General features: G+C 39.3%; 1 protein-coding gene across 2 annotated transcripts in view; it reads right to left on the reverse strand.

Moving 5' to 3' along the window:
* Positions 1–620: 620 nt before the first annotated feature.
* The window catches only part of LOC121397582 (Fc receptor-like protein 5), a 31,736-nt gene continuing 4,963 nt past the window's right edge, over positions 621–27,393 (reverse strand). Inside the window, exons 2-14 of one of the 2 annotated variants that reach the window (XM_041574522.1) lie at positions 24,684–24,704; positions 21,964–22,221; positions 19,541–19,825; positions 16,446–16,727; positions 13,191–13,472; positions 11,455–11,736; positions 9,749–9,889; positions 6,520–6,547; positions 5,434–5,501; positions 4,244–4,306; positions 4,132–4,157; positions 2,473–2,629; positions 621–868 (exon numbers count right to left, since the gene is read on the reverse strand). In XM_041574522.1, the coding sequence (XP_041430456.1) occupies positions 2,507–2,629; positions 4,132–4,157; positions 4,244–4,306; positions 5,434–5,501; positions 6,520–6,547; positions 9,749–9,889; positions 11,455–11,736; positions 13,191–13,472; positions 16,446–16,727; positions 19,541–19,825; positions 21,964–22,221; positions 24,684–24,704 (1,859 nt within the window). In that variant the 3' untranslated portion in view covers positions 621–868; positions 2,473–2,506. Of the gene's footprint in view, positions 869–2,062; positions 2,630–4,131; positions 4,158–4,243; positions 4,307–5,433; positions 5,502–6,519; positions 6,548–9,748; positions 9,890–11,454; positions 11,737–13,190; positions 13,473–16,445; positions 16,728–19,540; positions 19,826–21,963; positions 22,222–24,683; positions 24,705–27,393 lie in introns of those variants that run through there. The other variant, XM_041574521.1, reaches the window with a different exon arrangement.

Here is a 27,393-nt window from a genome sequence, read left to right on the forward strand (position 1 = left end):
GTGTGAAGGCGCCTGGGTGTTTGGTGCCAAGCGCATGCGCAGAAGGCGCTGCGCGGCACCTAAGAAAAACTTTTCCCCGAAGATCTGAAGAGGGGTCTGGCCCGGCGGGGGCCCATTAAGGGTTGGGGCCCACCAGGTATTTTCCCGGTGTCCTGCCGGGCCAGTCCGACACTGGGAGCAGGAGTTACTCCACATTATACCACAAACCACTGATTGGACCAATGTGAAGATATTCCAAATTTTCTCCATCTACTATAGAGCGAGGTATCTGAGTGTGATATGAAATGGTAATAAATAGGTTCCCCCAGCTGCCAGTTATTTGCAGTATCTCCTGCTCTATCCTTACATGTGTCTGGGATCCCTTATACTGGAGAAATAAATCATTATAGGAACATATTGTGGTACATTCAGCTGATAAGAGACTAATAGAATAAATGGTACTTACAGAGTAAAGGCATCAGTACGAGGGCTCCCATTGTGTTTGTTACCAACACAGACTGACCACTGTCTTATTATTAAATAAGGAGAAGTTGATATTGAGTTTCCTGTTATATTTCTTATTAAAATGAAACAAAATATTTTTTAATTCTATATATTTTATATTTTCAGAATTTTCTTCCTCCAGTTTGGATTTTTTTTTCTACAATTTATTTTTTGCAGTTTTTTGTGTGCTGGCTGGTGTGTGCGCTGCCTGCCGCAGAGAGGGAGCCCGGAAGAGGACAATGGCGGGCTGGTGGCGTAACTACGGGGAGCAGAGAAGTTGCCCTAGGGTCTGTAAGTCATAATACTCCTCTCATCCATCAAATTATGTTCTTCTCAGTCACAAATCAACAGGCACTCATTTGTAGAACTTTAAGGGCTGGTTCACCTTTAAAGGGCATGTAAAGGCAAAAAAATAAAATCCCATTTTTACTTTCTTTAATGAAAAAGAAACCTATATCCAATATACTTTAATTAAAAAATGTGTACAGTTTTTATAAGAAACCTGACTGTATTCAGTGAAATTCTCCCTTCATTTACTGCTGTGGATAGGAATTGTCAGACGGTCCCTAACTGCTCTGCAGGGAAACAATCATACTTATGAACAGCAGGGGGAGCCCCCGCCTTACTTCCCAGGGGAGGTCTTAAGGCTTTAAATGTATTGTTACTGTTGTTGTTCTGGGACTTCTTTTTTTTTATTTTCAGGCCCATTACTTCAAAAATGCCAAATTGGGAGCTGCTGAAAAAAAGCTAAACCATCCACAGAATATAAAAATGAAGACCACTTATAATAATATAATATAACATTATAGTACTCGAGTATTGATCATAGTAAAAGAGTGAGCGAGTATATAAATATATATGTATATAGACATGACAACAGAAAGAAGCTAGTATGAGGTTCTTTCCTTAGTTATACCCAGATAATTTATTCAAGTATAAACTCTATGTACTGCAGACAATTTATATTTAAACAAGTGCATAAGACGCAGCCTGGCTGGGAACAATCTAGTTTAATGTCTATATAAAGAAACTTCTTTAGCAAACCTGACTGTCACCTACACGGCATCTCTCTCCTGCTATACAGTTACTAGTGACAAGCTCTTATCCCTTGTCTCAATCAAAAGTCTGACCAGAAACCTTGTCCATATTCTTCTTGATTTGAGGCAAAAAAAAACCTCTTAACATTTGATAAATCTCTGTAACTAGCTTTCTAACAACCATCGTCAACTCTCTATTTGTATCTCCCATCCCTTCTCTCCTCAAGCCTCTCCAGGGCATTAGCAACTACTCCAGCCATTAAATCAATGCAATAAACATTTATTTTGAACAACCTTTATGACAACTTCTCTACCACAACTGCCTGATCATTGATCCCGTGTGAACAAAATAGAATGTAGAATTATAATTATTACTATATTTCTTAGTATTATATACTTCACAGCCGTCTTGGTTAGTGATGGGCAAATTTGCGAATTTCGCTCGAAATTCGCAAAACGGCAAAAAATTAGAAAAATGGCGCCGGCGTCTCGTTTTTGATGCCGGCACCCGTTTTTTTGCGAATTTATTTGCTGGCGGCAAATCGCGCAAATTCGCTGCGAATTCACGCCTGGCGAATAAATTCGCCCATCACTAGTCTTGGTACAATTCTTCCTGTTCCTGATAATCTTGACATTTTTGCTTCTCTAAAAGAATCTTTTAGAGAAGCAAAAGGATTGAGATTCTAACCCTGACATTCTATTCTTAATAGTTCTGAGTGTGAGGTAATTTTTTACATTTTTGTCTTACACGTTGTTACAACTAATCTCAAAAGCTAAAATAAGATATAAAAATATTTGCAATCTGAGTACATCAGTCTCTTATAGTAAACCCTTCCAGCTTGACATCATGTGCCCAAAAGGCCTTATTCAAAAATGTTTAGGTTTAGCATTAAAAAATTGGATAATTTCGTTGCAAGTTCCCATGTCTGTTGGCTTCTCAGACTAAACTTACATTTCAGATTTCACATGGTCAGTATTTCATGGAGCTACTTGGTGCCAAAGTTCTGATAAATAGAGAAAGCGCTGTCTACTTCTGAGTTGGGTTGTCTCTCGTGATTATTTACGTTGTTGTCCCTCTGAATCACAGCATAGGTGACACACAGTGTATCCTGAAAAAAAATGAAAACAAAAACAATATTTTTGTCAGTATTATGGCTTATTATTCTGTTGTGACTAAAATAAACAAACATTTCAAGTGCTGCTCTCATCCTCTGAAACTCCCTCCCCTGTTCCCCTCCTGTCTTGGCAACTTGATCAGCCACTTAAACCCCTTACTCCTCACTCACATACACTAACTACTGGTTTTCTAACAAAGGCTTCAATAATTAATTCATTCTCCATGTATTTACCATTGATATCTTAGCCAACAGGAACTCTATAATCCACACTGTATCTTCCACTTCTTCACTTTTTCCTTGTAAGATTCCTCTCCCAATTTTTCTTCTCTATAACTGGCCACCAAGCTTCTTCCACCAGACAAGAATATGGACTTTTTTTTTTTACTAGGGATGCACCGAATCCACTATTTTGTATTAGCCCAAACCCCCGAATCCTTCGCAAAAAATCGTCCGAATACCGAACCAAAACGGAATCCTAATTTGCATATGCAAACTAGGGGTGGAAAGGGGAAGACGTTTTTTACTACCTTGTTTTTTGACAAAAATTCACGAGATTTCCCTCCCCTAATTTGCATATGCAAATTAGGATTCCGATTCGGTTCAGATGGGCAGAATGATTCAGCCGAATCAGAATCCTGCTAAAAAAGGTTGAATCCTGTCCGAATCCCGAACCGAATCCTGGATTTAGTGCATCCATATTTTTTACCAAAGTTATTTAGAACTGAATAATCTGCTCAATTATCCAAGTACTCCCCAGCTTCACCCATTCACCATATAGGGGGCCCATTTACTTAGCGCGAGTGAAGGAATGAATAAAAAAAACGTCGAATTTCGAAAGGTTTTTTTGGCTACTTCGACCATCGAATGGGCTACTTCGACCTTCAACATCGACTTCGAATCGAACGTTTCTAACTAAAAATCGTTCGACTATTTGACCATTCGATAGTCGAAGTACTGTCTCTTTAGGAAAAAACTTCGACCCCCTAGTTCGCCGCCTAAAAGCTACCGAAGTCAATGTAAGCCTATGGGGAAGGTCCCCATACTTAGCTAGCTTTTTTTTAATCGAAGAAAAATCGTTCGATCGATGGATTAAAATCCTTGAATCGAACGATTTTTCGTTCAATCGAACAAATAGCGCTAAATCCTTCGACTTTGATATTCGAAGTCGAAGGATTTAACTTCGACAGTCGAATATCGAGGGTTAATTAACCCTCGATATTCGACCTTAAGTAAATTTGCCCCGTAGTGTTCTTAGCAAAAAGCCTTCTATCCTACAGGCCACAATGCTGAGTTGGCCAATGCCACATTTCTTTGAGCTCTGATAACATTTTGTGCAAACCACAGAAAACTTGGCAACACAACTTTTCGTAAATCTTTTCACTTGTGAGAATATGCTAGAAAGTTTTTGGTCACGTTTCTCAGATGGATTTTGTTAGTATTTTATTTTCCGACTGGTTGCAATGTTACATCAATATTAATGGAAAGGTACTTACATTTTGGGTATTCTTTATAAGAGAAACTGAGAAAAACAGGAAAATAAATGTAATTTATTATTTAACAATTCTGGAGAATTACAAAGAAACACCAAAACCCTACGTAACTGACCTTTCGGAGTATGGCAGATCCCAGTATATAAGACTTCATTGGCCTCTGGAGGACTTGAGTCAACTACAGAAAGAAAGACAGAAAATGACTTAATAATATAATTTCTTAACTTGCACTGAGGAGTTGGACTTTATCTTTACCAAGGCCAGTGTGTTGTAACTCTCTTGGCTCCAGAACATCTATCCCTCTAATAGAGAGAGGCCTGGAAGGAACACTCTGCACTAAACGTCAAATGCCTGGGTGCTAATAAGGAAAAATGTTAAGGTAATTGAAGTATATGGTAGTACTCACCGGACCCTAGGGCTTGGAAAAAAAAGCAAGAAAGGTGACATTGACAGAAATGTTGGGCTTTAAATAATGTTTTAAATGTTGGTCTTATTTTCCAAGACCTGATGAGTGCTATAGTTCAATTACCTTTATATATATATATAGATGGACCCACACTCCTTTTATCGTGAAAATGAATGTGTTTTATTCATAATGCCTATCCAACTTTCACTAAATTGGACACATGGACATGGTATTTTTCAGTAAGGCTTTCACTGCCTATGACGTCACACTTGGCGCCAATTTTGAAGGGTATTTATGTATGCACCTATACACATGCAACTTGTCCTTAATAATGGCCCTAATGTGGGCCGAAACGTTGGATATGCATTATGAATAAAACACATTGATTTTCATGATAAAAGGATTGCGGGTCCATTTGTAAAACTGTATGACTTGACCAACGCACCTTCGTAATTTTGATCCGGTAAGAGTGCGGACATTGAACATACATAAATATATATATATATATATATATATATAAACGCGTAGATGTTTATATGTTTCGGTAAAGGACTTCTAACAACCTTTATGCAGTGAGTGCTTCCTTATATTTTTATATTTTTGGACTTTTTATTGAATTGGGTTAGCACCCGGCGAAATGATCGAATGGCGGAGGTGAGTGCCGGCAACCAATGGCTTTATATATATATATATATATATATATATATATATATATATATATATATATATATATATATATATATATATATATATATTTCTGTATTTCTGTTCTAAAAAAAGAAACTAATTTCCAGGGAGAAATGCAGATGTATTAGACTGAGCCAATCAACTGGTTGGAGTAGCATGTACCCCAGATGTAACTAACTGCACTCTAAATAATCCATATTTTATTTCCTTACCCATGCTAAACTTGGATGGATCCTGGTAAGGCATTACCTCATCTTCATTGGTTCCTCTCTGGGTCATTCTAGAATTTGAACATTTCAAAATTTACTTAGTTTAGTCACAAGTAAGGCTATGAACCCCAAATTTCTCACTATTTTCTTAAAACCTCTCCAGCCAAAGTCCTGTGCACATTTTAACTTTATTTATCAGTAAATGAACTAAAAAAAAATTCAGTGAGGGAAAAGACTTGATAAATTAATCATCAAAAATATTTTTTTACGACTTTTTTCAGATTTGACACCCAAGAACTATTTTTTCAGATTATCGGCCGGAAATTACAAAATCTTCAGATTATTGAAAGAAACCCAGCATATATCATATTGTAAATGGGACATCTGCCATTGATTTCTACATGAACTCGGCAGGTTTGAGTTGGAGTACTTTTTTATTCTGACTTTTAGCAGCATTGGGGTTTATTAAGTCACAAATTTTTTTTTTTGGTTTTTCTTCATCCAAAAAAATTGTGTTTTTCCCTTTAAGACCAGAAAAATTGGACTGTAATAAATAACCTCCATAATGTTGCAGAGGAAAGTTTTCCATAGCTAAATATTTCAGACTTGTCTTATTAATCAGTGTTTATGAATATCTTGTAGGAACCTCTCACTCATTGGATACATTTTGTCATTAAATTGCATTACTGGTGAACCACGGTTCTAGTATAATGGATCAGGAAGACAATTGAAAACAACATTTTCTACCCAGCATGCCTCAGTTTAGTGGTGTTTAGGATTTTTACCTTCTCGATCTCCAATGAGAATGGGAAGGGTCTACTCCAGATGGTTATGTCTCCCTGTTTCCCCTAGAGAACAGCAAGCCTTGGTCTTTGCAAGTAGGTGGTGTTAGTGTTAGGGTGCATATAGCAATATTATCTCATAGAAGAATGTGATAGTTAGAAGAATAAGTAAGTTGCATGGGGTAGTTAAAGTGCTATAAAAGACAGAAGAAATATTTAGGGTATATTTTCCCTCAAATCTGATGACAAGGCATCTAAGCAAGTCACTGAAGGCATCTAAAACTAATCGCTGAAGGCTAGTACTTACCTATTATGTGGTTTATTTAATTCACTGTCTAAAAGAACAAGAAAAAACAGAAAAAAAGGATTAGTTCATATTTTTTGGTCTGAGTTAGTTACTTTCCTTAGAGTGCAAATTTATAATATATCCAAGAACAATGAGAAGAAAGAGAGCCATCAAAACAGTTTCTAAATATACAGAATTACGTTTTTGTTGTGTAAGTAACGTAGATGGAGGCTCCTCATACTCTATTTGGTTTTTGTAATTTTTTTAATTAAACATATTTTCTATGCTTTTTGCCTGGGTTATTATATGTGTAATGATTTACACATATGGAGGTGAGCTGTATAAACTTTATAACTTCATGGTATCCCCTATCAACTAAGGGTGATACTAAGTTTTTTGAGAAACATTTAATTGAGTTTATTTTTCTGAACTGTGAATCATTGATGGACCTACCAGAGACTATTCTTGTGGGTTACCAAGGGTCAGGGTTACTAACACCGCATATAAGGCTTCCTCATTGGAACCAAACTGTAGTTTCACCGCTTCTCTAATTTACCCTATTGAACATTACAGAATTTATGTCACGGTCGGCACCCTACACCAGAACAGAAACCAAGCACCCTGGTCTCGGCTCGACTTCACCAGTTAAATGACCGCCTTTGGCCTCGGGAGGAGCCCTCAGCTTACTCAGATGCCACCTGGACTTAACGAGAGGTGCAATGTGTAAGTTCTGGCAGGCAATGGGGCACGACTGTTTACAAGGATACTAGAAGATAGGAAGCCACCAGGAACCGGCAGGCCGGGCCAGCACAAGCAGGTAGAATAATCAGACAGGCCAAAATCAGGATAGAGATAGCGTAGAATGGTCAATGGACAGGCAGAGGTCAGGATTGGAGATGTCAGAATAGTCACAGACTAGCAGGATCAAGATTGGAGAGTTCAGAGTTAACAGACAGGCAAAGGTCAGGATTAGAGAGATCAGCGTAGTAAATCAGGCAGGCAAGGGTCAAACACGGTAGATAAATCAGGAATCACAAGGAATAGCACCCAAGAACAAGCTAATTTGAACCTAACAACGGGCAACTTGCTGAAACCTAAATTCCCCTTAAATACATTTGAATTTGGCGCCATTGCGCGCTGACGTCACACGCCAGCGTCACTGCGCCTTTAAGAACCGAGCGTGCGCGCACGCCTTAGGGGAAACCGGCACCAGGAAGAGAGCAGGAGCTGCGCAGCGGGTGTCCACGCCGAAGAAGTGTCGGTGGACCCGCTGCCCACTAGACCACCAGGGTAAGTCCTGACAATTTATTGTGGCTTGGCTCAAAATACAATACACTGTAGAAACTGATCCTTGAGCTTATCAACTGAAATAAGATGTGAGAAGGAAATTGAACTGCTCCCCCCATGGGAACCCTGAGTAGTCCTCCATCACTGCAGACTACGGGAATCTTGATTTATTGTTAATTTTGTTTTGTTATTTGAATTTTCTTTCACCCCATCCCTGATTACCTGCCCATTTCAGCTCTTCTGCATGCTGACAACACTCTATAACCTCCAGACCACATTTGTGATTAACCAACGGGCCCCTCCGGCTCCCACTCCTTTGATTTAAAGGTAGGTTTGCATAATATCAATGGCCTAAATGTGCCACAAAAGCACACCATAGCCTTCTCTGATTATCTTAAACAAAGATTACACATGTTGCTGCTGCAGGAGACACACTTTAGCAGAACATCTACACCCAAATTCATATCGAAACACTACCCTAAACTCTTCAAACAGGTTAAGTCTCAACTCAAATAGAAATATGCAGACCCTGAAGGCCGTTGCATGATAATAACTGGCCTCCTCCAGAATCATCTGGCTATACATAAGTTTATGTCCCTAATACCTCCAAAAAGAAACTTACAGAACTCTCAGAGAGCAGACTCATTCACCAAGAGCAGGTGGGTTTTCCCCAGGCCATAACAAATTTTTCTGGGAGTAAAAAAGACCCAGAATTAAGGCGGCAATCATGACATCAAAGAGTAGTCATATACAGTAGTATACAGGTAGTATATAGCCAGTAGACTAGAGGCAATGATTCATATACATGCCCCAACAGGAGAATCATGGAAAGAAATGGAAAATCACTTCAGAGCCCCACTACAATTAGCTCATTTATTTTGGATACCCAAGGCATCCAGTTATTGAGTTTTTAACCAACCCAAATGAATAGAGCATTTCTAATAATAAATAAGGTCAAATCGTGGATTCTAGTTTGGTCTGAGTGTTTTTTTAAAAAAAAAATCTGAAAAATGTGGGTTTTGATAAATAACCCCCTTAATGTCATTATATACATGTCTCACGTCAGACAACACTAACATACACCGGCTATGACAAAATGAGAAGAAGATCTAGACATTGCAATATGTGAAAAGTCCTGGTCATACGTGAGGGACAAGTCTTTAGCGAGAGAGCATATAAAATGATATTGCGTTGGTACTACACTACTACACATATCAGCAGACTTAAGGCAGCCCAGACCTCCCCACCTGTTTCAGATGGTGTGAAGAACAAGGATCATACTTTCTCAGTAGAACAGGAGTTCTAGAAGATGGTAGCAATGCTACTCTCCGAGGTTCTTCAATACACCATACAGGTGGCCCCTCATATATTCCTATTAGGCATGAAAATCAGAGCCATACACTCTAAGCAATCCTGCAAACTATCTACACACATCCTGACAGCAGCAAGATCTCTACTAGAGGCAAATGATCACAACTCGCAGGTCGACAAACAATGTTAACGAAGGTCATGTGGATCCTGGAGATGGAATCTATCAGGAACAAACTCCTAGACAGGAGCTAAGAAGGGGAGCTGGAGTGGTAACAGTGGGCCTAGCATCTGGAGAGCCATCAGTCTGGGACTACTACAGACACATATGGTATCTCATATAGAAAGTGATAAGAGCTGAACCCCTCAATAGCACTATACTAACGCCTGAACAACTTTCTATACTCCCCCACCCTCTCTCTTTTCTTCCCTTACCTCTTTTTCCTCTTTCTCTTTCTCCTTCTTCCCTCTATTTCCCTATACCACTTCCCTTGTTTCAGTGTGACACAGTTGCACTTTAATAACTACAGATATAACTAGTTAATCTTGACTGGGCCATAACACATGATATGGTTTATTGAATGTTTTATTTGTTATTACAGAAAACCAATAATCTTAAATATTAAATAAATGTGAAAAAGAAAGATTAATCTACCTGTTTTTGGACGTTGACATTGGCCGAACAGTAACAAAGCAAGTTTGTGTCGGAATAGGAACACAAGGACAGCAGCAGTGATAAGAAATACCACTAGTAGCACCAGAGCAAGTACTAGGATCATGAATGTCCCACTTCTGTCTATAGAAACACAAACATGGAGTACAAGTATCATTATATTAATATACACTCACTGTAGATTATCTGAAGAGTTTGTCCTTGCACTTCTTATATTATTTTCTGGATGTATAGAAATCCACACAACAGCACAGAATGGGATCCGTTTTTTTTTAAACCCATTATCCAGAAATCAAATAATCCCAATTTTTAAAACTGATTTCCTTTTTCTGTGTAATAATAAAACAGTGGCTTGTACTTGATCCCAACTAAGATATAATTAATCCTTATTGGAAGCAAACCCAGCCTATTGGCTTTATATAATGTTTACATGATTTTCTAGTAGACTTAAGATATGAAGATCCAAATGTCACCCAATACCCAATACCAGAACAAGTGCCAAGCACCCTGGTCTCGGCTCGGCTTCACCAGTAGTGTGACCACCGTTGGGATTCGAGAGGAGCCCTCAGCTAACTTGGGTGCCACCTGGACTTAACGAGGGGTACAAGGTTGAGATGTTCTGGCTGGCAAAGGGGCACGGCTGTTAGCAGAGTCTTTTGGGCCGAAGGTCACGGTACAAAAGGATTAGGCAGAAGGATGGTCAGAAAGGCTGGGTCGAGGCAGGCGGATATCAGAATTGTCAGCCAGGCAAGGGTCAAACTGGGTTGTCAATCAAGGGGTTAAGCTGGAAGAGTTGTCGTAGGCGGGCAAGGGTCAGGATACAGAATGCAGAGTAGTCAGGGAAGAGGCAGGAGTCAAACCGGATAATCAGGACAAACAGATACAGGTTCAGATGCACAAGGCTCAGGAAACCACTAGAAACCAAGTTCTATCTGTCAGCAGTCAGAATGGGCCTTTTATAGGGGAAGAATTTCCCGCCCAAGAATGTGTGTTTTCGCACCGCGCACACTCTAAGAACACTAAGGGCGCCAGGAGGAAGAAGGAGCGCGGCGGTGTGGCTGCCGTCCACGCCGCTGCACCACTAGACCACCAGGTATTTTTATTACACCAAATTACAGAAAGAACCGTTATCCAGAAATTTCCAGGTACCGAGCATTCTGGATGACAGGTCCCATACCTGTACTATTGTTAATGTTGTATAAACAAAAGATCAAGCTGTGAGAGTATGATATAAGAAAAGAAATTCATACCACTGCCATGGTTTTTATGTGATGTGACTAAGGATCATTTGGAACAAAACATCAACCAGAGTTGGGATAACAAACAAGGGGTTGGGTGAAGTTTAACAGGTTTTGTAGCTAAACAGGCCACTTCATCAGCAGAAGCTATGAGGGTGAGGGTGATTGATACATATTTTGAATTCAAGTTTTTTTCTGAAACTTGAATTGAAAAAAACTTGATAACATATCTGAAAACCATTCATTTCATTTTTAAAACTCAAATTCTAAAATAGCTGAGGTCTCATGTGACCATATGATTCTCTATCAATACAATATACTTTATTGAGAGAGAAAAGAGTTATGGTACTTTATAATATAGACAAAAAAATCCCTTTTTTCAGTACTCTTTCCTTTAAATCATTATCCTTAAGACATACACAATACAGTAAACATGAATTCTTTACTCACCCAATATCTGGATATGTATCACATTACTCCTCTTCCTCACACTGCCGGTTGGAGTTTGTACCTCACAGGTATAATTCCCAGAATGCTCCAGCTGAGCTGAGGGGACTCCATATTGATTGAATGAACTGAATCCCTGCACATTGTGCCCATTTCTGTAGAAAACAAACTGTAGCTCTGTAGTCTCTCTGTGTGGGCTGAGCTTTGTGTCACATGTTATGGTCATGTTTTCTCCTGGTGTGACTGGATCTGGGAAATGTTTAATTTGGGGCCGAGAGAAGAATTCTGCAACAGAGAAAATCCAGGACATTGGACTGAACCTTCAGCACATCAACCATCTATTTTATCCTTTTCAGTTGGGTTTCCTCACACGTCCTCCACTAAAATGGCTCTAACCAAAGTCATCAATGATATCCATGTTGCTAAGGACCAGGGACACTATTTAAAGCTCATACTCCTGGATCTCTCTTCAACATTAGATACAGGTGACCAATGTCTACTTTTAAAACATTTCCAAATGCTCAGTGGTTCTACTTTATTACGGCTGTCAGTCTATCTCTCTAATCATGCCTTTAGTGTAACAGTTTCTGACCTCTCCACCTGTTGATCTTGGTTTGCCCCAAGTGTCTGTCCTAGATTTATCTATTTAACTTATAATAACTATACTCCTGTTTTCATTTACAAAGCATTGTGTATATTTGTGGTTGTATATAAATGAATACATATCTACAGTACATAAATATATTCTCATTAAACGATATCTATTATTGGTGATATGATTGTGTGTCACTGTTTCTCTAAGAGCTTCTGGAGTTTATCATGATTATGTAGCACTGGTATGACTTGTGTTGGGAGCTCACTGACACTTCTCTCTCTTTCTGAATGGAAAATACTGAAAAATACCTTTCTAAGTGTCCCTACTAGGAGTAAATGCCAGTCAGTGGGTGCCCTTTCACATGGTAGGAGGATTATTATGATAAAACAAGAGAATTAAATGCATTTAATATAAAATCCACTATTAGTAAGCCACAAACACAAATTGCCACCCATTTTAACGAGACTTGTACAAGTTGTGAAGCACATTTTTTTGTAGTGGGAAAGGCCTCAGTTCAGGCACGCGCATACACATGAATCCTACAGTTCCTTTAGCAGTTAGGAAGCACCACTTATACAAGTCTTCAAGAAATCAAATCAACCTGAGGAAGACCACTAGTCTTTTACTACAGGTATGGGATCCGGAAACCAGTCATCCAGAAAGCTCTGAATTATGGAAAGGTCATCTCCCGTAGACTCCATTTTATCCAAATATTCCAAAACTTTAACAATCTCTGTAATAATAAAACAGTCGCTTGTACTTGATCCCAACTAAGATACAATTAATCCCTATTAGAGACAAAACCAGCCTATTGGGTTTATTTAATGTTTACATGATTTTCTAATACACTTATACAGTAGAATGGAGATCCAAATTACAGAAAGATCCATTATTCAGAAAGCCCCAGACCCCAAGAATTCTGGATAAGAGGTTACACACCTGTACTGTCCTTTAATACTTAGTCACTGGCTGAGGGTCTAAAGGGTCATTTATGAATGCAATACAATGAAGCACAATGGAGAGGGCTTATTAATACTGTCTATTGAGGCACTTATGTACGTATGATGAAATGTATTGGAAATGTAGAATTATATATGTTGCACTTTGTTAACTTGATTAATGGATAAATATCATTTTTGCTCACCCTGTATGTGGATATGTATCACGTTGCTCGTCTTCCTCACACTGCCGGATGGAGTTTGTACCTCACAGGCATAATTCCCAGAATCCTTCAGCTGAGCTGAGGGGACTCCATATTGGTTGGATGAATTGAATCCCTGCACATTGTGCCCATTTCTGTAGAAAACAAACTGCAGCTCTGTAGTCTCTCTGTGTGGGCTGAGCTTTGTGTCACATGTTATGGTCATGTGATCTCCTTCTGTCACCTGATCTGGATTCACTTTTATTTGTGGAGAACTGAAGAGTTCTGGCATAAAAAAGTTAATGATATTTAATGATAAAATAAATGCAAAACAACCACTGATGGTGAGAAGCCATCCCTATGATATTTATTGCTTAAAAAGAGCTGATCCATCATAGTGAGAAGAGGCTGGTATTATGTAAGTGTGGGAGAAGTAGTGTAGCCCCAATGTTTCCTGTAGATCACGACACAATGTACCAAAGGGTCAATAGAATATTGGATAATATCAGGTAGTTCTTCCAGAAAGTATGAAGGGCTGGTGAGGCTATAGTTTTTTACTTTGGATCCCCCTTAGGAAGAGGGAAAATGTGTGTTCTTATACTCAGGTAGAGTAGGTCCCACTATGATGTATTTCATGATGAGGACTCACTAAGGACATGAAGACTCCTGAATCAGGATTTGACTCCATAGATAAATATGAGAGTTAATCCAGAGTTACAGTAGATATTTTCTATAAAATATCAAAATTGTATTATTTGTAGTGATGGGCGACTTCTCGACGTTTCGCCGAAAAATTCACGAATTTCGCGCGGAATGGCAAAAAAATCGCCGGCACCCGGTTTTGACGCCGGCATCCGTTTTTTAGAAAAAAAATTTTTTTGACGCCGGCGAATCGCCGCAAATTCGCGCCTGGCGAATAAATCCGCCCATCACTAATAATTTGATTTGTCCTTGGAGCCAATTAACTAATGTGTTTCTAGGATGTAATTCCACATTTCTAGAGTAACATGGTGGAATGTCTTATAAGTATCTATCAAATTATTTTTTAGTATAGGGTCACTCAGTCTATTCATTAACTGGTTTACATAGATTAGATTAATTAGATAATTCATTGGAGACAGAGAGTATGCCGCATTTGTTTTAGGTTGGGCTCATGTCCAGGACATTAGAGGATCTCTTTTGTCTTTATTTTGCTTCCTTGGACATGTGTAATAATAAGTGGCCACTTCAATCATTTGCACCAACATCTCTAATAACTAATAAATATATATGTTTATATGACCTATGTGTAGTAATGGGGAAATCTGGGCCAAAAGGGCTCAAAATTCTCGAAACGCATTGAAGTCAACGGGCGTTCTATATAATTTTGATGCACATGAATTGACACGAGTGACAATTTTTATACGAACGACTATTTGCACAAAGAACATGTGTATGGCAGGGGGATGAGAAAGAAGCCCTTTCTGCACTCACTGAAAACGGAGTCCCTTGTTGTATGGAAAAGCTCATTTAGATAAATCACACAAGTCATTAATCGCACTCTGACAGCCTGCCAGTTCCGTTGGATATATGTAGACAAGTGTAGGTTTGAAACCAATTTTAATCGAAAAATGAAGTTAAAATCATGACATGAACACTGGATGTTGGCAGGCAGGGGGGAGCATGGCTTGACGCGTTTCGTGACTGCTAGTCACTTCCTCAAGAAGCCTCCCACAGTCATTTTGGAACAAAGTGCTTTGGACTGATGAGACAAAAATTGAGTCATTTGGTCACAACAAAAAGCGCTTTGCATGGCGGGAGAAGAACACGGCATTCCAAGAAAAACACCTGCTACCGACTGTCACATTTGGTGGAGGTCCCATCATGCTGTGGGGCTGTGTGACTAGTTCAGGGGCTGTGAGGCTAGTTCAGGGGCTGTGTGACTAGTTCAGGGACTCCTGGGGCCCTTGTTAAAGTAGAGGGTTGGATTAATTCAACCCAATATCAACAAATTCTTCAGGATAATGTTCAAGCATCAGTCACAAAGTTGAAGTTCCGCTGCAGGGGTCGGATATTCCAACAAGACAATGACCCTAAACACACTTGGGAATCTACAAAGACATTTATGCAGAGGGACAAGTACAATATTCTGGAGTCCCCCGACTTGAATATCATGGAAAATCTATGGGATGATTTGAAGCAGACTGTCCATGCTCGGCAGCCATCACATTTAACTGAACTGGAGAGATTTTATATGGACCAATGGTCACAAATAGCCACATCCACAATCCAGACACTCATCTAAGGCTATAGGAGGCGTCTAGAGGCTGTTACATTTGTAACTAAGTAATGATGGAATATCTCTGTTGGGGTGCCCAAATTTATGCACCTGTCTAATTTTGTTATGATCCATATTTTCTGTTAATCCAATCAACTTTAAGTCACTTTTTAAATACTACTGTTCCCATAAGGCAAGTTATATATTAAAAGGAAGTTGCTAGTTTGAAAGCTCAGCCAATGATAAACAAAACTCCAAAGAATGAATAGGGGTTCCTAAACTTTTTACTATGACTATAACTACTGAGCCCCAACATGTACCAACTTTTTGGGACTGTGAAAGGGGAATTAAGTTAATACAGTCAGTGAGTGTGTTGGAGTTACATATATACATATTAGTCTCAATGAAGGGTGTGCTACACACTCAACTTACTAGAGGATTTCTAGCAAAGGAGGTTGCTGGAGGCCTGACCATTGCACATGCATGTTTTCTGTGATATTGTCTGACTGTACAACTGGATATATTATTTGATGGTACAGGCTGATGGCCCTGGAGTGCTCGCTCAGCATCAATTTATAATTTCCATGGATTGCAGACAATTTCTGGTTATTGGAGGTTCCGTTTTTAAAGGGGTTATTCTTTTAAAGAGGTCAAAATTCACATAATCTTCTCTTATAAAATAGGACATTTGCTACTAAGGAATCATTTACAGGAAATAAATAAGAAGATACACACTTTATATGTAAAAAAAGTCTTACTTTATGCCATTACTGGTTGTTTAAAACCACTGTGCCTTTTATATTGCCATTGTACCTGTCAATAAGTCATGAATCATTTTGTTTATGGCCACTGACCCCCATCTGAATGATTTATAGCCATACTGAGCTCATATCATTCACCCAGTGTAAGTGGAAAACTGTACGTGTTATCTGCAGCCATATTATAGGAAAGGAGTGGAGCTTGATTAGTGCACAAATAATATAATATTTATCATTACTCACCCTGTATCTCAACAGTCTCAACATTGCTCCTCTTCCTCACACTGCCGGTTGGAGTTTGTACCTCACAAGTATAATTCCCAGAATCCTCCAGCTGAGCTGAGGGGACTCCATATTGGTTGGATGAACGGAATCTCTGCACATTGTGCCCATTTCTGTAGAAAGCAAACTGTAGCTCTGTAGTCGCTCTGCGTGGGCTGAGCTTTGTGTCACATGTTAAGGTCATGGGATCTCCCTCTCTCCAAGGATATTGGTTCACACTTACTTGTGGGGTATTGAACAGCTCTGTAACATTAAGAAGGAGATAGAAAAATTAAATAAAAATAACTTTGTGTATATATTCATTTGTCTGACACTAATGAGCATTAGAATAACATCTTGCACATGCCCTAGTAAATATGTAGTAGCATATCTGACTTTGTTACATAGGATGTTTTATCGGCCATGTTTAATCTCCTCTAGTGCAGGCGGAAATGTCGGAAGTTCCCTTCACAGTGGCATCAATATAAATCCCAATTTCAGGTTACTATGAGATGCATTTGTTTTTCCAACCAATAATTTACATGAATGTAAAGGGATCACACTCTGAAGGAGATTAAATGCAGGTGACAGAATGCCCATGTGCCACAGCCCTTAGGAAAATCGAATAAATATAAAAAAGGTATAAATGTGCTGAATGGAATTATACTGAGCTATTAAACGCATTTAATATCAAATTCATTGTTTTCCTTTGACAGCGGTTTCATTGAGGACCACCATGGAAGGGCAGATATACAAACACAATTAAGGGGTTCACTCATTTCCTCTGCTACAGTTACACTAGTAGGGGACTGGAAATGTCTCCCAGAGACACACAAGGTTAGACATTTTACTGCAACTCTCAGTGCGACTCCTTTAGAAGCAAATAAAAATGAGCGCATTGAGTCTCAGCTCAATTATCAACCTATTTATATTTATTATAGGCACGTTTGCTTAATGGTATGTAATTAAATAATCCCCAGTGTTACTGCCATGGATACAAACTGCAGATTATCTTGGTACTACCATGAGTTCACTGACTGAATGATAACACTTCATCCACACATTTGTTTTTTTCTGTGTCCATGGGAATCTCAAATGGGTAAAGTCCACCATATTGCAGTATTAGGTAGGAAAATACCCCTAGTAATCCTGTTATCTTTCTTCCCCATATAAATATATTTGCACCAAGTACCATTGTTGGTCTGATGATATATTTATCAGAAAAGTAAACTCCCCCTACTGTGTAAAGTGTAACCTATGCCCAAAGGGAGGGATGCGTTCCTATTGGCCCAAGTGTGTTATGGGGATGGAGATCCTCAGTATCATGTTCATTATCCCAGGATAATTAGGGGCCATGATTTGACCCAGGAAATGCAGTCTAGCTCCTGTATAAACTAAGGAGCCTTAAGGGAATGCAATATAAATGGAGAATATATTTATCAGCCGCCTACATTAATATTAGTTTATATACAAAACTAGAAGAAGTCACACTGTGATTGCTGGAGGCCTGACCATTGCACATGCATGTTTTCTGTGATATTGTATGATTGTACAATTGGATATGTTATTTTATGGTACAGGCTGATAGTCAATGGCCCTGGAGTGCTAGCTCAGCATCAATTTATAATTTCCAAAGGTTCCATTTTTAAAGGTCTAATTCACATAAAATATCATCAATCATTTTACTCCACGGCTCTAACCCCTAACAATCAACCTACAGTGATCTCTGACTGGACAACTAGGCTCAATTGTTTGCCAGGTTTCACCTGGTTTTGCTGCATAACAAAAGATTCCCATATGGGTGGGGAAAATTGTTGTGCTGCGAAAAAAAAAAAAAATGTCACTCATAGACTTCAATGCATTTGCCAAAAGTGGTGATATTGATCCAAAATAAAAGTGGAGACAAAATTGTTGGATTTCTTGCCATATTCACCAACCTCTGTCTCCGCATCTGTGAATTTTTCTTTTAAACAGAACAGTTTCCAGATTTTTTTGCACATTTTAAATGACATTTTATTGATATTTTTTCAGCGAATGTTTCTTTAGCTCTTCCTAAACGCTTTAGTCAACAGGTGATTCTTAGCTGTACATTTGCCTTATACCAATGGTTGTGTCGTTCAGAGAAGAGATTCCCTACCATGGCAGAACACTCACTTTATTATATATCCTTTCCTATTATTTATCTCACATAGGAACATGCCCAGTAGCCCAAGGTCCCAGTTTAGATGCCAGTTTGTATGTGCCGCTCACTGATCAGCAAGATGAATGCTGGGAACAGAAGCATGTGGGGCCAATACTGCTGGGCAGCTCTGTAGTTCTGGGCATGAGGGGGGGTCCTGTACTGGTTAAAAACTAACATTTCCCAAGGTTCCTTTACTTCACCTTTAAATAAAGATCAATAATATATTTACTTACTCAAAATGCCAACATTGCCTCATTCAATTAACAAAGAAATAGCAACTAATGCAAATGTGAATTAAAAAACATATTTTTATCACCTATTTTATGTTGACAATAAACTACTTTTATATATAACAATAATATACATTGTTTATCTTGTTTATAAAGCTATTGTTATTCATTTGTGATTATACAGAAAATAGGGCTTTTACCCTGACAATTGTCTGCTGATCCCCATGAATATGCTAATTAGTTGCCCCCCATACTGCACCTACAAGTGGGGTGAATAGAGACTGAAGGAAACAATGCAGAGTGCAGAGTTACACTGAGATTTACTTCATTTTCAAAATGCCGGGAGAAAATGTCATTAAAAATGTCTCCATATTTGTCATTTTAATGGTATATTTACAAAACTGTCTGTAAACTGTCCTTCTTCCGCCAGAATATGAATAGCGGCAGATGAGTCGGTATTTTGGAGGATTTCTGCTTGTACATATGGAGATTGTATTTACACCCCTTTTAACACCACTTATACACCCAAAAAATGCTTCCTCTACTTTTGTGAATTCCCCCCATTGTGGATTTTCTCTTATTATGAGAATGAATGGGATCATGTTGTACCTTCTGTCCCTCACTCATGTCCAACTCACTCCCCATTCTGTTCCACCAGATCTTACCTGAGACTGAGATGGTACGATAGGATGTGTAAAGAGATAAAGTTCTGTAGCAGTTATAACATATTTCTTTTTGACACTTGTATGTACCAGATGCAGTAATATTCACTGGTCCTATGTGTAACACAGACTCACTGACTGGAGACTCAATGATCTTATTGTCCCTGTAAAATACTTGATTCCTTGTAAAAAATCCAGACCGACTGTGACACCTGAGAGACAGGGAGTCCCCTTCATATAAATCCCCTTCATAAACAGTAGGGGGCACCTGCAGGATGAGCGGATAATCTGAAATAAAAAAAACACTGAATGAATTAAAGAAAACGTTAAAGAGAAAATAAAGTGCTTTTTTGACATAAACTCATTCAATTGGGCTTATATAGAAAAGATACACTATCTAAGCCTCCGATATAAATACAAATGTATGTTTTACACAAATATACTTAAAGGAAAACTATACCCCCCAAACAATGTAGGTCTCTATTAAAAGATACTGGGGGTCATTTATCAACACTGGGCAAATTTGCCCATGGGCAGTAACCCATGGCAACCAATCAAATTGCTGCAATCAGTGTTCTACTTGCAGCTGGCTTCAAAAAGCTAATCACTGATTGGTTGCTATAGGTAACTGCCCATGGGCAAATTTGCCCAGTGTTGATAAATGAGCCCCACTGAGTAAAACAGCTCATATGTAAAACCCTGCTTCATGTAAATAAACCATTATCATAATAATATACTTTTCTAGTAGTATGTGCCATTGGGTAATCATAAATAGAAAATTGCCATTTTAAAAAATAAGGGCCGCCCCCTGGGATCGTAAGATTCACTGTGCACACATACAAACCACATGTAAGGTCACATGAGCCAATTAACAGACAGAGTTCTGCCTTTTGCTTCCTCACTTCTTCCTGTTACAGTTAGTGTTGTAGTATTTCTGGTCAGGTGATCTCTGAGGCAGCACAGATAGAGTCACGAAATGGTGGTTCAAGGCAAGAGATGTAAAAGGGCAATATTTATGTAAATATATATTCCAGTTTGGTAAGATTCTTTAATTTGTCATTCAATTTGATATAAACTATCTGTTGCTTAAGTATTCATTTTGGGGGTATAGTTTTCCTTTAACTGCACATATAATTATATTGTCTCCAAAGATGCCCCAGTAGCTCCCCATCTTCTTTTCTGCTGATTCACTGCACATGCTCTGTGCTGCTGTCACTTACTGAGCTGAGGGAGCCACTCACAATATACAGTACACATAGAATAGAAATGTCACAATATAAGGCTGATTAGTCATTAATACACATAATTACTACAATTGTCCAAATGTGGGGCGGTATGATGATTCTATAATTTTGTTATAAACACACAAGCAGTTTAGGGTGGTTGAAAAGATGTGACCGATCCTCCCCTTTCCTATGGGCACATGACCTACCCCTCCCCAATCTGGATATCAAGGGTCTATAAAAAATATTTGCCTTTGGTGACTGAGCTGCATCAGGAGGTTTATATCTTTATTTCTTCAGGATTCACATAAGATCATTCTGTAGGTTTCTGTATTTTTATCCATTTTTATTGTGTAACTGTTACATACCCTGTATATTATTTTGTTATATTAGCCAATCTTTTTTGTATCATTTATGTGCTGTCCAATGATTAAATATAAAATTAAATACGTTTTTCTTTGATGCTCCAAATGATCCTTTTAGCTGAAGGGAAGTGTTTGTTAGTGATGGGCGAATTTGCACCGTTTCGCTTCGCCAAAAAATTCACAAATTTTTACGCCGTTGCCCGTTTTTGACACCGGCGCCTGTTTTTTACGACGGCGTCCGTTTTTTACGACGCCGGCAACATTTTTTTTTTACGCCGGTGAATTTTTGCCGCGAATTTGCGTGGGCGTTTTGCAAATTTATTTATGGGCGTTTTGCGAATTTATTCGCTGGCGGCGAATCGCGCAAATTCGCCGCAAATTCGTGCCTGGCGAATAAATTCGCCCATCACTAGTGTTTGTGTTAAATGTGTCTGAAGCCCTTTTGCTGGTTAGAAGGAAAGGTGAGTCTGGTTAGTCCTTTACCTGCTTGTGGGGACATTGTGTGTCTGTTGAATTGACCTGAGTGCTGGAGTGACTGTTAGAGTGCTGGAGTGACTGTTAGAGTGCTGGAGTGACTGTTAGAGTGCTGAGCTAGAAAGCATTGAGTGACTTGCCTCAGGGAAACATCATTGTGCAACAGAGAGTCAAGACTCAGGTGCTCACTCAGGGGGGGTTGGAGCGTTTATGTTTTGGGGTGTTGGGGCAGCTGTGGGGGTGACTCTGGTAAGTGAGGAACTGCAGGGTGACATGTTATCCTTTACAGCTTTATGCTTTGTCACATGAATCAGTGGTGTGTATGATAGAGACTGTGGGAATAGTTCACATCTGATTAACTCACCATAACTCACATCCAGTCTAAAATATTCACTTCTCTCATTGGCACCAGCCTGACACTGGTAATTCCCTCTGTCTGACCAACTAGCAGCCTGAATGACACGATCCTGATCCCCAGATATCCAGTGTTCACCCCTGTACCAGGAATATTCCAGGTTCCCTTGGGCAGTAGGAGTCACATTACAGGTCAGAGTTACAGACTCTCCTGAGAATATTGGGTTCCAGTTTGGAGAGAAGGAAATCACAGGTCTCACAGCAGCTCCTACAGACACAATAGTTACACAGATTTATATGTAGAGACCTGGTATAGACACCATCTGGAGCACAGCATATTTATATAACAATGTGTGTATAGTGATGAGCGAATATTTTCAACAGACATGTCTTTGCAGCGATATTTCACACTTCAAAATCTGCATCGTTTTTTTGCAAAACTATGGCAAAGATCAGCCTTGAAAAATTTCACAGCAACAAAAAAGTCGCCAAGACAAAATTGTAGCTGAGACCAAAAAATCACCAAAAGAAAACGCCCATTGATTTGAATGCATTTGGGCAAAAAAGTTGCTACAAGAAAAAACTCCCATTCACTTATGATATTTGTCACATTATTGTCCCATTCCAGGGTGAGACTGAAAGTTCTGAACATCACCTTAAATACAAACTTAAATTCAATCTGCAAGAGTTTTATCATAAAAACCTCAGACTCCACATACACAGTCCCTAACCCCATATAGCTGCATGGAACATTATAGATGTGTCAGACCCTGGTGAGACATCACTGGTTACCATGGAAATACATTTATTCTATGTACTTACTATAATGTTAAATCATCTGCTTCATCCCTGTAACAGGGGCAGGGACTGATGTGAATGATTAAATCAGATAAAATTCTGCATCATAGTTACATAGTTACATAGTTACATAGTTACATAGTTAAATTGGGTTGAAAAAAGACAAAGTCCATCAAGTTCAACCCCTCCAAATGAAAACCCAGCCCCATACACACACCCCTCCCTACTTTTAATTAAAATTCTATATACCCATATCTATACTAACTATAGAGTTTAGTATCACAATAGCCTTTGTATTATGTCTGTCCAAGAAATCATCCAAGTCCCTCTTATAGTCATTAACTGAATCATCACCCGGCAGTGCATTCCCCAACCTCACTGTCCTCACTGTGATGAACCCCCTACTCTGTTCCTTTAAATGAAACTTCTTTTCCTCTAGTCTGAAGGGGAGGCCTCTGGTACGTGATTCTCTTTATGGGTAAAAAGGTCCCCTGCTATTTGTCTATAATGTCCTCTAATGTACTTGTAAAGTCTAATCATGTCCCCTCACAAGCGCCTTTTTTCCAGAGAAAACAACCCCAACCTTGACAGTCTCCCCTCATAATTTAACTCTTCCCTCCCTCTAACCAGTTTAGTTGCACTTAGTCTCTGCACTCTCTCCAGCTCATTTATATCCCTCTTAAGGACTGGAGTCCAAAACTGCCCCCATACTCCAGATGAGGCCTCACCAGGGACCTATAAAGAGACACAATTATGTTTCATCCCTTGAGTTAATGCCCTTTTTTATGCAAGACAGAACTTTATTTGCTTTAGTAGCCACAGAATGACACTGCCCAGAATTAGACAACGTGTTATCTACAAAGACCCCTAGATCCTTTTCATTTAAGGAAACTCCCAACACACTGCCATATAGTGTATAACTTGCATTTATATTATTTTTGCCAAAGTGCATAATCTGCATTTATCAACATTGAACCTCATTTTCCAGTTTGCTGCCCAGTTTTCCAGTTTAGACAAATCACTGTGCAAAGTGGCAGCATCCTGCATGGAACCTATAGTTCTGCACAATTTAGTATCATCTGCACAAATAGAAACAGTACTTTCAATGGCCACCTCCAGGTCATTAATAAACAAGTTGAAAAGCAAGGGACCTAGTACAGAGCCCTGCGGTACTCCACTAACAACACTGGTCCAATTAGAAAATGTTCCATTTACCACCACTCTTTGTAGTCTATCTTTTAGCCAGTTCTCTATCCAGGTACAAATACTATGTTCCAGGCCAACATTCCTTCATTTAACCAGTAACCTTCTGTGTGGCACTGTATCAAATGCTTTAGCAAAGTCTAAGTAAATCACATCCACTGCCATCCCAGAATCGAGGTCTCTACTTACATTCTCGTAAAAAGAAATTAAGTTAGTCTGGCAAGATCTATTACGCATAAAACCATGCTGGCACAAACTCATAGTATTATGATTTGCTATGAAGTCCAGTATCTTATCCTTTATTAACCCTTCGAAAAGCTTTCCTACCACTGACGTCAGACTAACTGGCCTATAGTTTTGAGGCTGAGAACGGGATCCTTTTTTGAATAGAGGCACCACATTAGCAATTCGCCAGTCTCTCGGCACTATGCCAGATCTCAATGAATCCTGAAAAATTAAGTAAAGAGGTTTGGCAATCACAGAGCTAAGCTCGCTAATTACCCTGGGATGAATACCATCTGGCCCTGGACCTTTGTTAATCTTAACATGTTCAAGTCTCTTTTGAATTTCTTCATGTGTGAACCATGCATCATATGTTAGTACCATAATAATAACATGCTAAAACCAACAACTTCTACTTTAGACTTGGTGTTTAGCATCATTTCTATACATTTCTCCATATTCTGTTGGCAGGTTACAAAAAACTAATGATACAGTAACAATCCTTACCTGCAGTGTCCATGCCAATAACTGGAAATAAAAAGAGAGAGAATATTAGAAGGTTTCTGAATTGTGAACTTTATATAAAAACAAACTATTCTAGATTCTTCTATAACAATGGCAGGGGATTAGCTGTAATTATTAATGATACATTTACTAGCAACCCCCCAAATATAAATCAAGGCTGAATTCATTAATTCTTCTAATGATAGAAAAGGTTCCAGAAAGGTTCATGAGCACATTCATCTTTAAAATGCTATTCTAAGACATAAACATAAAATAGAAACTCCTTTTTTCTGGAGTTGTATTTACATCATGTAGGGTCCATAGGGTTAACTTCCCCGATGTTCTAAAAATCCCCTATTAGTTGGAAATTCCCTGGTTATGGCAGTTTCAGATATGGCCAGGAGGTGTTAGAATTACTAAAGTCTTTATAAAAGAGATGTGCCATTGTGCTCTTCTGCTTTGGCTTCCACATGCTGAGGAAGGTGGATGTCTGCCTGGAACTTTGGCCTCAAAAAAGGTAAACTTTGGAGAAGTTGGGGAACAGGGCCCCATGAGTGAGGTATGAGATAGTGATAGATGTAGCTCTTGACATAGTTCCACTCTAGTAGTGTAAGTCAGATAGGCTGAGCTACAAAGAGCAGTTCTGTGTTCCAACATAGGAGGATAGATTGGAGGTATCTTGGTGGCAGGAGGCAAGAGGATGGGGATCGTCTCTGGGCCCCTCTGAAGGTTTTTTTGCAGGGGTGCTCAGTGCACTCTAGTTACGCCACTGAGACCAGAACTTTATTCTGTGACAAATTACCATTAGACTTATCTGGGGCTTGGGGACCATAGTACATAGTGGAGGTGTGCCTGGGGTTGAGCAGGGCATAGCAAGATCACATCAGGACAAGAACAGGGGTTAGAAGCAGAGGCAAAGAGAGGCTGAACTTGGGACTTTCATGAAGCCTCTTGTTTTGTGTTACTGGCACATACAGATATATTGTTTTGGTGTATTCCTTTAAGTGTATTATTTTTATTTCATATTTATAAATATTATACAAATATTTATAAGTTGAACAGTTTGTAGCCAGTCTACAAGTCACTAATAACACCGTTCCAATGATAATTTATAGAAATAATTGCACTTCTGTGTCTTTGGCTGATGCTAAAAAATACTGAACCAGCTGATGAGTATTCACCAGAGCTCTCAATAGAATTGTCTATAACAACTGAAATGCATGTGAGTACCATTACTGTTGTTTCTCAGTTACAGTTATGGGAGCTATTATTCACTTGAGAATCTTTTCATAATTTGGATGCCGTACCTTAACATTCATTTAAACGTCAAAGGAGAACTCAAGGTTAACTGAAGAAGTATTGGACACTATCAAACTTGGCTGCAGAGCAATGGTTAAATACATTGTTGCATGAGAAGCTTCTAGCTCTTGCCAACTAAAGAAAATGAGTTCTCATGCTGCTAAAAGTTAAAAAATCTCATTTAATGTTACAAGTTAAAAAACATTTGTAGGGACCCGTGGGGTTAATTCCCTACAGAGCCACATGTATGAAAATCCCCTGTTGGCCTGAGCTTTGGGGTTTCCCAGGGGCTGGACAAGGGGCCAGAGCCCTTGTGCTGGTGCAGCATGGCAGATAATGGAGGATACCACAAGGAGTCGCTGCTGCACCACTTTACTATAAAAGGGAGAGCCATGTGCTCAGACAGACATTATTTATTAAGATGCTGCTGACTGTTATTTCACTGAGGAGAAAGTGAATCTAAACCGGCAAAATGTAGGCTAAAGTGGAGTTCAATAAGCCTGTCAAGGCCTGGAAGCTCAACCATGCGGGTTTTGAGTTTGGAAATGCTGGTTTGTGTGCTCACACTACGGAGAGTGTTGGGAGTTGTAGTTTAGCAGTGGAAGTCTTAAGTGTGGTTCATGGAATGGATTTCATCACTGTGGATGCCTGCTCCAGCTCTGGAGGAGCCTACCCATCTGAGTGAATCCCCAGGGTAAGGTGTGCCCAGGGGAGGGTAGAAAAAGAGAGGATCCAACATATTTTCATTTGTGATATGGTCTTTGTTTATGCCTGTCATGAGGGAGCCAATACTAAATCCGGAGGGAGAGGTATTTGGGCTTCTAGTGCTACTTGGGACCTATTGTACTCATTGGGGATAAGGGACTGAGACTCTGATTCTTCCAATGGAGTAGTGTGGGACTTTGCCTGGCAGGGAGGACCAGGAAATGGACTGCCACATGTTCCCAGGGGATTGGGTAATTTATGTATGATGTAAATGCCGTTTTACTTACCCTTGAATTTACACTTTCTTTATATAAAGTTGATGTTTTTATAAAAGCAAAGTGTGTGTTGCATGTTATTCCTAATGGGCCACCCGCAGGTGTATTCACAGATCCCATTATGTGGAGGCACTGCCAGAGGAGTTTTCCAATTCCCTTTACTTAGCAAAGGGAACTCAGGAGCTGCATCGGTAAGAATTATGTGATGTACAACCTTGGTGCCAGGGGGGTGGCCAAAAACGGTTCTCAACCACTTTCATTAATTGAACTTTTATCAAGTTGAGCGCTGCTGTGCCTATTGATGCAGGGAACCCTGGAGCTATTGCTTCCTCCAAACCAGACAATAGTTTTAGGGTTCCCTCAGAGCCCTGTGTCAATTGCTGCAGTTGAGTGAAGCTGAAAGTATATGACAAACATGTCTCTCGTACACCAAA

Source organism: Xenopus laevis, chromosome 8S (assembly GCF_017654675.1).
Source record: "Xenopus laevis strain J_2021 chromosome 8S, Xenopus_laevis_v10.1, whole genome shotgun sequence".
NCBI classification, from domain to species: domain Eukaryota; kingdom Metazoa; phylum Chordata; class Amphibia; order Anura; family Pipidae; genus Xenopus; species Xenopus laevis.